The sequence below is a fragment of the Macaca nemestrina genome, chromosome 8 (genome assembly GCF_043159975.1).
Source record: "Macaca nemestrina isolate mMacNem1 chromosome 8, mMacNem.hap1, whole genome shotgun sequence".
Classification (NCBI taxonomy): Eukaryota; Metazoa; Chordata; class Mammalia; order Primates; family Cercopithecidae; genus Macaca; species Macaca nemestrina.
This window is the reverse complement of record NC_092132.1, coordinates 29,818,323-29,830,952: the sequence shown is the minus strand read 5'-3', so window position 1 is coordinate 29,830,952 and position 12,630 is coordinate 29,818,323. Positions and strand designations below refer to the sequence as shown.

General features: G+C 35.0%; 1 protein-coding gene across 11 annotated transcripts in view; it reads right to left on the bottom strand.

The window, feature by feature from the left end:
- The window catches only part of LOC105475954 (transcriptional repressor GATA binding 1), a 264,087-nt gene that overhangs the window by 169,139 nt on the left and 82,318 nt on the right, over nucleotides 1–12,630 (bottom strand). For all 11 annotated transcript variants that reach the window (XM_071067892.1, XM_011731474.3, XM_071067890.1 and 8 more), the window contains one exon: nucleotides 11,927–12,530. In XM_071067892.1, the coding sequence (XP_070923993.1) occupies nucleotides 11,927–12,530 (604 nt within the window). The remainder of the gene's footprint in view (nucleotides 1–11,926; nucleotides 12,531–12,630) is intronic.

The window sequence follows — 12,630 nt, the reverse complement described above, 5'->3', positions numbered from 1 at the left end:
GTGTGTATGTTTGTGTGTGCATGTCTATGTGTGTATGTTTGTGTGTGCATGTCTGTGTGTGTGAGTGAGCATGTCTGAGTGTGCATGTGTGTCTGTGTCCAGAAGTAAACACATTAAAAATGCTGATAACTTATTTTCTTCTTTTTGCTTGTTTATATTTTCTAAAATGTCTACAATGAACATATATCTTAATAGGAAAGATAATGCCAAGAAATCCTAATTTAACATCCTTTTCTCTTTTCCTGGACTTTTTCCAATTTATTTCTCCACTTAATCCCTAGCCTCACCCTAGAGTCTACCTCCTCTCCTGAAACCCACAGGAGCCAGTAGAAATTTGGTCACTTTCATCATGACCACCTATACTTCAAATAATTCATATATGAATAATGACATATGAACTCTGAAGGAACATAAAGAACAAAGATAGGTTTATAGTTTTAAGATTTCCGTGGGATGAAACTGTATTATTCGCATCCATTAAATAGAGTTTGAATGATTCACAGCCAATTTTATTTTTATAATTGTAATGAAACAGCTGGGATTAGAGTCTATTCGTGGACTCATAAGAAATTTGCACCCCACCTACTAAAATTAGTTTCTGCATCCAAAATTCTGACTTGAACATCTGACTGTGAACAAAACAGGCATCATCGCTCAATGCCAAGAAATTGAGGAAGGAGACTTTAAGCATGTCACTTTCTCACAGAATTATTTTCTCATTGTGCTTACTTCCCTTTAACTTCATTCATAAGCAGCCCCTTAATATGACTCTTTTGTAGCAAAGTTGTTTCCAAAGAATGGACTTTCTTGCACGAGGTAAGTTCAAAGAATATAATTTTTGAAGCTTTCAGACTGTATGTGTGACAGGTGCTTATAACTTATGGATTCTCAGCCACCCCGCTGGCAATCATATTTAAGAATTTGTAGTTCATATATATACACACATATATATCTCTCTCTTTGGACATCAGCATCATTACATCTAAAATATAAGATTTTTGTCTTAAAGTTGCCTCGGGTATCAATTTATAGATCTGAATGCTTAAGGTTTTAGAGGAAATTTACTTCACTCTAGATTTGCTTGACGCTGCAATTGTAAAGAGATTTGAGAAACTGCATACTTCAAAGTATAATCTTCCAAAGCAGGAAACTGTGTATGAGGCTTGAGTGACTCACCCAGGGTCACGCGGCTAGTTAGTCACGAAGTGAGTCTAGAACACAAAGCCTCCTTTCCTCCAATCCAGAGCACTTTCCACTACATCACAAGGGAAGAGCAAAAAGAAAACATAACATCTAATTTTACCAGAAAATAAAATACAGGCAGGCCTGAACCACAGCCAGAGTTAAATGTGGAGCTTACCTATCTCCAAACCCAACTGGAACCTCAAACGTTAGTATCTATTTTAGACTCTTCAAAAATATTTAAATCACATGTGAATTTGTGGAAAGCTGTGATTTTCAAAACTCAAAAACACCCAGTAGTCATACAGCATAAAGTTATGACAGTGTATTAACTGGATAGTAAATTTGTAGACCGTAGACTGTCCATCCAGACAATTTACACTTTAAAAACATCCAACTTTCGGCTGGCTTCTGTGGCTCATGCCTGTAATCCCAGTACTTTGGCAGGCTGAGGCGGGTGGATCATGAGGCCAGGAGATCGAGACCATCCTGACTAACACGGTGAAACCCCGTCTCTACTAAAAATACGAAAAATTAGCTGGGTATGGTGGCGGGCGCCTGTAGTCCCAGCTACTCGGGAGGCTGAGGCAGGAGAATGGCGTGAACCCGGGAGGCGGAGCTTGCAGTGAGCCGAGATGGCGCCACTGCACTCCAGCCTGGGCGACAGAGCCAGACTCCGTCTCAAAAAAATAAAATAAAATAAAATCCAACTTTCTTAGAATGAGTTTGTAAGTCAGGCAAAGAGGACAGATTTTCCTGTATTACCAGGGAACTTTTGGGTAGCCAATTTCTGACATGGAGATTTAGATAAGTCAAATATGTGCATCTCCTAAAATATAGCCAGCACTGCCTTCAATTATACCACGCTTTTAAAAACAAATATACTTCTAAAATGTAACAAGTAAAGTTTTTTTCATTGTTCAATGTACAAAAGAGGTTGTTTCAAAAGTTCCACACTGAGTCTTTTTTTAAAAATAGCAAATAATTATTTTTAAGTAAAGTGAATGTATCTTTCCAATGTAGTGTTTGTACATTTTTAGATTCCATATAGAAGAGTGGCTTAACCTGTTTGTCTTAAACATTCAGAAATAACATCATACATATTTTTATGAATGTATGGTTAAGAGTGGTCTGAGAATCTGTATTTTTAGCATATAGGTAGCACAAATGCAATGTTAATTCAGAAAGTATTCTTGCTCCTGCTCCTTCAAATTTTCATAAAAAATAGTAATAATATTCTATAGTTAGCAACAATATATTGCATATTTCAAAATGGCTAGAAGAGAGGACTTAAAATGTTACCAGCACATTGAAATTTTGATAAATACTTAAGATAATGGATACCCCAAATACCCTGACTTAACCATTACTTACTCCATGTTTGCAAAACTACCCACGTATACCTCACAAATGTATGAAATATTAGGCATCAATAACAGAAAAAAAGAATATTCTGACATTCTGACAACTTTATCAAAGAAAAATACTTAACAATCAATATGCATTTAATATATTTCAGCAACAAATAAAAACAAAGATAATTAAATGCCATTATTTTAAAGAAAAGAGAAATCAATTATTTTCTCTTGTACTCTCTCAAAGCCCATGCCATGACCCACACATCCAACAAACATCTGGGGAAGGCGAAAACTTCAAAACTGGTTTGACAAACTGTGAAGGGTAGCAGGAGCATCATCCACGGAGGCAAAGCAAAAGCAGAGAAAAGAGAGAAATTATTCCCCCGAGAAAGGTAAAGCCTGAGTAGACTGTTTTCAGTTAAAACCCTTGACTCAACTCTGCTTAAGAAAATGAGTTCTTCTTGCAAATCAATTTCTCTAAAGAATAAACTACACTGCATATGCAATATAAGGTAAGATTATTATACTATTTACCTTGTATCGAGCATGTACTGTATTCTATATATGTGATAGAACTGCCACTTGCTTTTCTCCTAATTTTTTGCATCTAAAATAAGACAATTTATGAGTTAGAAGTTAATCCTTAAATATTTCTAGGATATTATTCCCATGCATTTTTTATGAGCCAACTTATTTAATAGCTTAAAAATTACCCTTTTAGCTAACAGTGACTTGGACATTAAATACCTTTTGTTATAAATCATGTACTTTCTCATTTAAATAACTGGAAATATACTACACGAAATTATCCCAAAAAGATGATAAAGCAACAGAATAATATGTACAAGGAGGTCCTTCAAAATGTTCTTTATAATTAAAAATTGGAAGTAGCCTAAATATTCATTAATAGGGAATGCCTTAAACATACTAGGATGTCACTATTCCATGGTATACTGAAGCACAAAAATGAACACTGTGGGCTGCATTCATTGATGAGAAAAGATGACCCCAATACACTGAAAAATTAAAAAAGAGAATTATAAAACAGTGAGGTACATAATCCTATACTTGAATAAAATATACATTTAAATATACATAAAGGATACATTAGATGCCAAAATATGAACACAAAAGTATTTATAGGTTGGGATTTATGAGTGGTTTTCATCTTCTTTACAGTGTATTGTATTACCCAACTCTTTGGCAATAGGCATGTATCACTTATATAATTTCAAAAAGCTATTTTTTTGTTTCGTACATACACACATAAAAATGTGTATGCTTAGATGAAACAAATTAATTCTGAAATTGTAGACAGTGACCCAAGTATTTATTAGCAAACCATATTGAGCAATAGTTATGAGCAGGGACTCTAGAATTGTCAGAGCTAGAATTTAATCTTTGCTATTATGAGCAGTGTGATCTAGGCAAAACACTTAATATCCAAGCCTCAGTTTACTCATTTAAATGATGGGGATAATAACAGTTTTAACCTCAAAGAGTTCTGGTGAAGATGAAAGGAATCCATCCACTAATAAATTAATGGAAAGGCAGTAAGCTTAACCCTAGAAACTGAATGCTAAATAACTTGACAACCAGTTATAAATATCCCTCTATTTTAATCAAATATTTTTTGTAATGCTTTCCTATACAATTATTTTAAAGTAGTTTCACCAGATTTTTTTTCTCATTAAGAATTTGAATTTGATAGCTACAAATAGGTATTCTTGTGTTACCCAATGTATATAGCTACAATCAGAAAGTTAATTCCCCGAAATTTTATGTGCTTTGTCTACCAATACTTTTTTTTATGACTGAGCATCAGTCTTGTATAAAAATTTTAACTAAATGTAGCACTACAGGCAAATGCAATTCAATAAATCATGTTGCAGGGATCTTATCACTTCCTTCACACAAAGTATTGTTTTAACCAGAAATCTATTTTAAAAATCTTTTCCATTCTGTACCTAAATTCTCATAAAAGCATGATTCATAATCACTACCTTTTTAATGTTAGCAATTTTATAAAGTGTATTTTGCCTTTAAAAATAGATATCTATACTGTATATACTTAGCATTTTCTGGTTATTCATGATGTTACACATATATAAATTTCCATGGTAGAAAATGGGTTATCCTTTTCCTAATTAATATGTCCAAAGGAATTCTTCAAAATTAGGAAACTATATTTTTCAAAAGAGGCAATTTAACATATAAAATTACAAGTGAGAGGGAGGCATTTAATCATTCTGAGATGAACAATGATGCCAAACGCTCAATTTATCACAAGTGTACTATTGTTAGAAAAACAAAACAAAACTAAGATTCCTCTGCTTCACTCCTAATCAGATATAAAGTTGTGTTCCAGACTTCCTTGCATTTGTAAATTATAGTTCATAACGAAAATCTGTAAATAGTATTGCTTCTCCAAAAGGAAAAAGTGTCTTCAAATATCAATGAAACAATTTGCCTTTCCTTAAACTAATAACACAACCAGATACAGTAGTACTTAGCTTGCCAAGCTTTCTTGAGTTAACAGGCAGAGCAGTCTACTAATCAATGCCTTTGCCTATAAACACTTAAGGGAAGTTTTTGAGCAGAATCTAAGGGAAGGGAGTGTGTGTGTGTGTGTGTGTGTGTGTGTGTGTGTGTATGACAATGGAGACAATATTTTCCTTTTTGGTGAGAACAACAAAATCCACAAAAATCCAAAATATAACTTTGTTGTGGCATTTTAGGTATTAATGGACCGTAAAATGAACCCATCAGACTGGGCTCTGCCAGAAAATTACCAGATTCACATCAACACTACATATCTCATTTTTGAATCATTCTGGCCCTATGCTCCTGAAACTTGGGCCACCTTCTGTATACTCTTCACTTCCAACATCTAAGAATGCTCAACAATGGGTTCTTTGGGGGCCCTGTTATCTCCTGACTCATGCAGTCCATGGAAAAGAGAAGCCAAGCGAAAGATAGTTATACAGGAAATAATGAACAAATACTGTGCTAAAGGATAACATTTCACAGTGGCTGCAAACCTACAGTTCAATTCACTAAGATACATCTGCTTCACCTGCTTTAGAAACCTGGGCCAGCAGAACTATGCCAGACCTCACAAACAGTCTAGGTTACAAAAACGTTGTTGTTGTTGTTTTTCAAGTGTTGTTAATGTGGGTGGGAGTGTAAACTAGGGCAGCCACTATGGAGAACAGTACGGAGACTCCTAAAAAAACCGCAAACAGAACTACATACATGATCCAGCAATCCCTCTACTGAGTAGTTTTCCAAAGGAAAGGAAATTAGTATATCAAAGAGATACCTGTCCTCCATGTTCACTGCAGCACTATTCACAATAATCAAGATATGGAATCAGCCTCGGTGTCCGACGACAGATAAATGAATAAACAAAATGAGGTAAATACACACAATGGAATATATTCAGCCACAAAAAAGCATGAAATTCTGTCATTTGCAGCAATGTGAACAGAACAGGCAAACATTATTTTAAGTGAAATAAGCCTGGAATAGAAAGTTAAACACTGCATGTTCTCACTTATATGTGGAAGCTAAAAAAAAAAAAAAAGAGTTGATCTCGTAGAAACCAAAAACAGAACAAAGATAAGAGAATAGGAAGGGTAGAGGAAAGGGAGAATAGGGAGAGATTTGTTGAAGGATATGAAGTTACAGCTAGACGGGAGGAGTAAGTTTGAGTGTTCTGTAGCACTGTAGGATGCCTGTAGTTAACAGTACCATATTATGTAGTTTCAAATAGCTGGAATAGTGAATGTCCCTAATACAAAGAAATTACAAATGTTGAGGTGATGGATATGGAAATTACCCTAATCTTTCCACCACACATTATATGTTTCACAACAGCACTACGTTCCCCATAATATGTACAATTATTGTGTGTGCATTAAAAAAAGAAAGTGCTTTAAAAAATGTGTGGGCTAAAGAAGTAGACTTATAGAAAAAAAATTAGATTACTTGAAAACCTCATTAATCAAACTAATAAAACCAAACTTCTATACCTATGGAATTGGTTTTAGTTGTTTTCTACTATCAAAGATGGTATATAAATGTAAAAGATGAATAATCAATAAATAAGAAAAAACTACTTAAATTTTACATGGTAAAACAGAATTGTCATGTTCGGTGTTACACATAATGAATTTGATACGTGGATTGTATTTTTTAAATCTCAACTGAAACATATTTGAATTTAAATCATATATTTTTCAAATAGATGTCAACAGAAATACATCTATATAGCACAGAAGCACAGACATGTGCAAGGATTCTTCATCTCTGCATATAGTCAATAATTTTTAATTATTTATTTTACTCTCAGGCAAAGAAAATATCAACTGCTACCTAAAGAGAAACTACCAACAGGGCCTAAAGTCACGGCTTCATAACCAGTGTTTAGAGAGGTATATACTTCCCATTTTTCCTGATATAGTCTGATCTCTTTGGTACTTTATGCACGAGTAAAAAGTTCCAATCGGGTGAGAAAACAGTTACGTACATAAACATTATGTTAAGTCAGTGCCACCTCTATGATAACTGGAATTTTGCTTTCATTTTAATTAAATATGAAGCAAAACAATTAATATCACTTTTCACTTCAGGCCATCTTTAGTTAAAAAAAAAAAGCTCCTGCAGTCTTCTGTCAGTGGTTGTAAAGGCATTCAACATTGTCACTTGTTTAAACGTCTGTTTGGCTGCCAACGGACTGTCCCCAAAAGAACATTTTTGCATCTCAATAGTCTGTCCGGTATCAACAATCTTTAAACTATAAATTTAACGCTGCTGAAGAAAAGGGGAAATAACATTCGCATTGTACTGTCCTGGTATCACACTTACAAAATGAACAAATAATCAGACTATTTCCACTTATCTAGCACTCTGCATCTGAGGATCTCAAATGGCCTGACAAACGTTAATTAACTAAGCTGCACAACACTCCTGTGAGGGTGGCAGGCAGTATGATCCTCTCCAAGCGACAGATGAACGGAGATCCCGGGAGGCCCTTCCTTTGAAAGTCAGTGGCTCAAGCTGGAACTCAACTTCCAGAACTTGGAACTCAACTCCCCAGGCCCATGGTTGAGCATCTCTGCTGAAGCCAAGCAGCACAAAATGTAGATGTTACAACTGATAGACTTTCCTAAATAAATTTAAACTGGAAACCAAGATCAATCTCAAGGAGATTTATCTTTCCTCTAGGTGCAAGAAAAAAGTGCTCTAATAACTACAGCATTTGAACCTACGAAAGAATCTGAGCTATAAGTTATCTAGAACATTCCGTTTTGGCAAATAACATGGAAGAATTTACCTGAATGTTGATTTGCCATGAGCTCACCCTAAAGATTAACCCAATAAGCTTAACTGTACTTCTGTATTTTATTAACAAATGAAAAACTATACGATATGGTTAATTTTTTTGTGAAATTTAATGATCAATTTTTGGATCCTTATTCATATAGTTATCAGATAAAAAGCCAACTTTTCTGCAATGGAATATTCAATCTAAAAATTCCATTACAAAAATAAAATCCAGAATTTCTTATTCAGGAAACAATAAGATTAATACAGTTGCATCTGCATAAGTTTATTTAAAATATAAAAACCTTTGTATAGATGTGCATCATAACAAAAAACTTGTCAGGAAAGTAGACAACTTTACATGAATGCTGACTATACTACACTACTTAGTTTAAAATGGTTAAGAAACATCTATTGGAATATATAAAATAATTTACTTATCCTTTTAACACAGGTAATTTTAAACATGCTAACCTCTTCACAGACCTAAACCTTAAATCTAAAAAACACTGAGTTTTCAAAATATTATTAGTAAATGTTGGTGACCACTTTCAGGAGGTGATTCATGTTTTATAAGATCTATTCTAGAAATGTTAAGATAATAAATTAAAGTTGTCATATAAGCTTAGACTATTTGTAGCAAAGATTCTAAAGGCCTTAATACTTCTTCCTACTAATACAAGAAAATACTCAAAAATTTTGTACAAATATTGTGTGATTAATATGCAACATAAAGCCTAGTTTTCCTAGAGTAATTTATAAGATCAAGTTTATGGCAATGTGCCTTTTGTCATACTCAAAGCACAGTAGTCAACAAAGAGGCACATGCAACTTAAAATTTTTATATCAAGATCAACTTCATACTAATAACAAGGGAAAAATATAGACATTCACTAAATAAAAATACACATAAATGATATCATATTGAACACAAAACTTAAGCCAAACACTGACCCTGCCTAGGCCAAAAAAAGGAGAAAACCAGTAATGTTAATGAAGAGAACATTTCGAAATTTTAGCTCTTCTTGTGATTCTTATATTTCCTTCCTCACTTTGAGGAGTACAGCAAACTTTCATTGCTAAAACCAGTAAAAAAAAAAAAAAAAAAAAAAAAAGTTATCAGAAAGACTAATATGCTGAAAGTAACATTTAATTATGTGCTTTGTAACACAATCCTAACTACATTCAGCCTTTTATTTTAAAATGTTAAATATTTACCAGCATAGTATTGAACTATATTAAATCAACATTTTCTGTTGTGCAAGTTTTCCATACTTAATTCATGATATCACTCTGCATAGTATTTTTAAACGGTTAAGTTTTACTTTAGTATTAGAAACTGGATATATAAATGTATTAATACACTTGTTCTATTAATGCTGTGTTGAATAAACTATTTAATTTAAAAGGTACTTTTTAAATCTAATAGTTTACATTCCTTAAAATGCTTACAATTTCCAAATAATTGTAGTTACTTTCGAGTTCTATTTTATTGTTTAAAATATATAAATATGCATTCTGTAAGCATATTTATATACTACTGTAATTTTTGTTCAAAACATGTAAATTATATTTGTCTATTTCTATGGTGTATTTTAAATTATTACAGGACATCTTCACTAATAACTATGCCTCTGCAACTACAAACTTCAAGTACTTTTTTTTTCCCTTTAGTAAACATGACCTCAAAATTCTGCTTTTTTTTTTTCTACCACTGGCAGGGTAATGAATTGGAGGTATGTATTCGCTGTGATAATTTGAGAATACCAATACCACCAAAGTAGAATTTGTGTCAAATTCACAATCAGAATGGGTTGTTTCTTAATTCTGTTAGGTGTCTTAAAAAGCACATCATCTAAGATATGTACACACTGAAAACTCCATATACAGCTAATAACCTAAATGTTGCACTATAAATTAAATTGGCTACCCTTCCTATTCCAAATATCCAATAAAATGGGTGATTTCCAAAAGCATTATTCAAATATAAAATGTGAATCTTAAAAGATTTAAATTTTATTACAACCACAGAATGATTCAATGCTCTTCCTTTTATATATGCATATGTATGTATATGTATATATTAACGTAATTTTATCAGATCTCTGAAATTTAGTAGATTACAGCCTTTGAAGATAATAAATCATAGGGTTGGAATTTGGCTATTATTGTAGAACACAGCTAAGGAGTCTCTTGTTGAAGGTTTCCTACTTCAGCAGCTAATGTGGAGGAACTGAAAAGGCGGTTAAAATGATGCAACAGAACTTGAAATCAGGGATTTAAGGAAGTGGAGGAATTGAGAAAAACAATTTTTTAGAAAAGTATTATCATCTCCATCTTGCTGAAAAAATGCAACCACTACACTCAGGTTTTTTATACCATTGCTTAATAAATTGTCATTTCAAAGTCTTAGACTATATAAACAATGGCAGAAAAGGTAATATTCCAGAAACAGTCAAAACAATATGGCGTCAAATGAAGATGTCATGGATGAAAACAACTTTAAGTGGAAAAAGGAAGGAAAGAGGTTCCAGTGATATAGATATAAGGCCCCCAAATATACCATGCTCTCAAAATGCAGTATGAATGTAATAAAACATAGGACATTTCATTTCTGCCTTATAGCCAGAAGCCGTAAGTCACTTGAGGCCAGAGGAGTAATGGCATGCTGAGAAAACAACAAATATTGACAATTATAAAAATGCAGCTCCATGTATATTCACTGGAAGGGAGTTCCCTAAATTGAACCCCCTCTTGAAGGGCACAGAAACTGTTTCTCTTTTTTCCGGAAGTTACTCATAATAAACTTACTTCTTCCCTCCAGGAAGGATTCTTTGTTTCTCTCTGTACAGGGGGCATCTCCTCTTCTGTATTCAAGCCCTTCTCTTAGCTCCAGGGCATGACTACAGATGGGAAAGGTAACAGCTTTTATAATTAACTGTGCACCTCTAAGGGGAGTTTTTCAACTCCGCTAGAGAACACTGAGAAGCACAGATAGGCTTCCGAGAATCTGCGGGAAATGAGAGCAGAGCAGCCAAGCAGACATTGGTAAGAGCAATTTTTCTTCCCAGTATATAACCAGAGAGAACTGACTGGTCTGTGACCCGCAGGTCAAAGCACCGGGCTAATGGAACTCTATTTCCTAACTGGATCTTTTGTAAATGTTAGCTAGTTTCTGATCCTGCCTTCTATGCACGAACAAAGCTTCAAACTCATCCAGAAAAGCTCAAAACTTTCAGAGTTAAGGTAAAATGTCCAAGAGGTGGTGTGTCAGGCATTGAGCAACTACCACTTATTGGGAGCTCATGAATTTTCAAAAATCTAAATTTTTTTTAACAACGCTGAGTCTACAGAGTATGAAGAGAGCAATCGAGGATCTTACCTTACTCAGAGGTTTTGTTTTCTTTATCCACATGGAACTAGGTCTTTCCCCCTAAAAGATCCTGTTCATATCAAATGCATGGCACTCTTCTTTGGCCGCTTTGCACGCTATTCACATTTAGGCTTTTCTCATTTTCCCCCTCTTGTTGGCAACTCGACAACAGCGAGCATTGTCATTTGTACATAATTATATCGTGGGTTTTAAAAAACACTGCATTTTTGTATAAACATCTCATCAAGGACATTACATTCTTAGTGATTTAAATCTCTTCTGACTTCCTTATTAACCATATACTGTCATAGCAGCCTAAAATGTAAAAGCCTTTTAGTTATTTCAATGTAACAGATGTACATCCTTCTGGGATTCTAAACCTCCCTTCTCCAAATATGGCCTTGTTGTTTTGCATAGTCACCAGGAATGATTAACCAACATTCAATCTGAGCTAAGAGCAAAGACAAACAAGTGACTGCCTAACACTGTATCAAGTAAGTGCACAGCACACACAAACACACATGAGCTACTTGCTGCCACTTTGGCCTTAGGAGTCTAAATCCCCAGATTGAGACAGATCATTAAGTCTCACTTCACACACAACACAATCCCATATAGAAAGAATGTGTGTTCCTCCTTTTGCCCTTCAAAACAAATGAATTATTTAAAAATGAAACCTTCCTACCCGTAACAGGGACTGGGATTCATCCTTGGGCTTGTTTTCTCCCGATGCAGGATACTGCTGGGGGAGGGCCCCAGATTTCTCTCCGCCAGCTGGCACCCCCTGCAGGAATCCCTTGGTTTCCACAGCCAAGCCATAAATAGGTCGCGCCAGATGGGCAGCTTCCACATTGGGGCTATCCCTTAGAGTCTTTGTCTGCTCTTGGGTGCCGGACACAGGCGTCAGCAGCCCCAGGCTTGCTTGGGTGTATGACGGACTCCCCCGCAGGATGTCTGCCCCTCTCCAAGTCACGCTGCGAAGGTCATCACTGGAACTCTCGGTCCAAACTTTCTCTTTGAGCCCGTCCTTCTCCTCCAGCTTCTCTCTCTTCACCACACTCTCAGAAACTGGCTCTCCCATTTTAGAGTCTGGAGTGAGCAGATTGTAGACCTTGAAGTCAATTTTGGGCTCCTCCTTGATGGTGGATATGGCATGACCGTCCTCTTCGCCGTTGGCTGTAGTGATGTCCTGTTCCTGGCAGTGAACAGTGTTGAAGTGCTCCAGTAGTGACTGAGTATCGGCAGCTGTAAAACTGCACTGACGGCATTTGTAGCAGCTGTGTGCTCTCCTGGAGAAGAAGAAAACAGTTATTGCAAAGACAGCGTTCTGGAGGGTTGTTTTGTTTTTAATAGCCTTTAAGCACCTGAATTTTCTACCTACTCATGCAA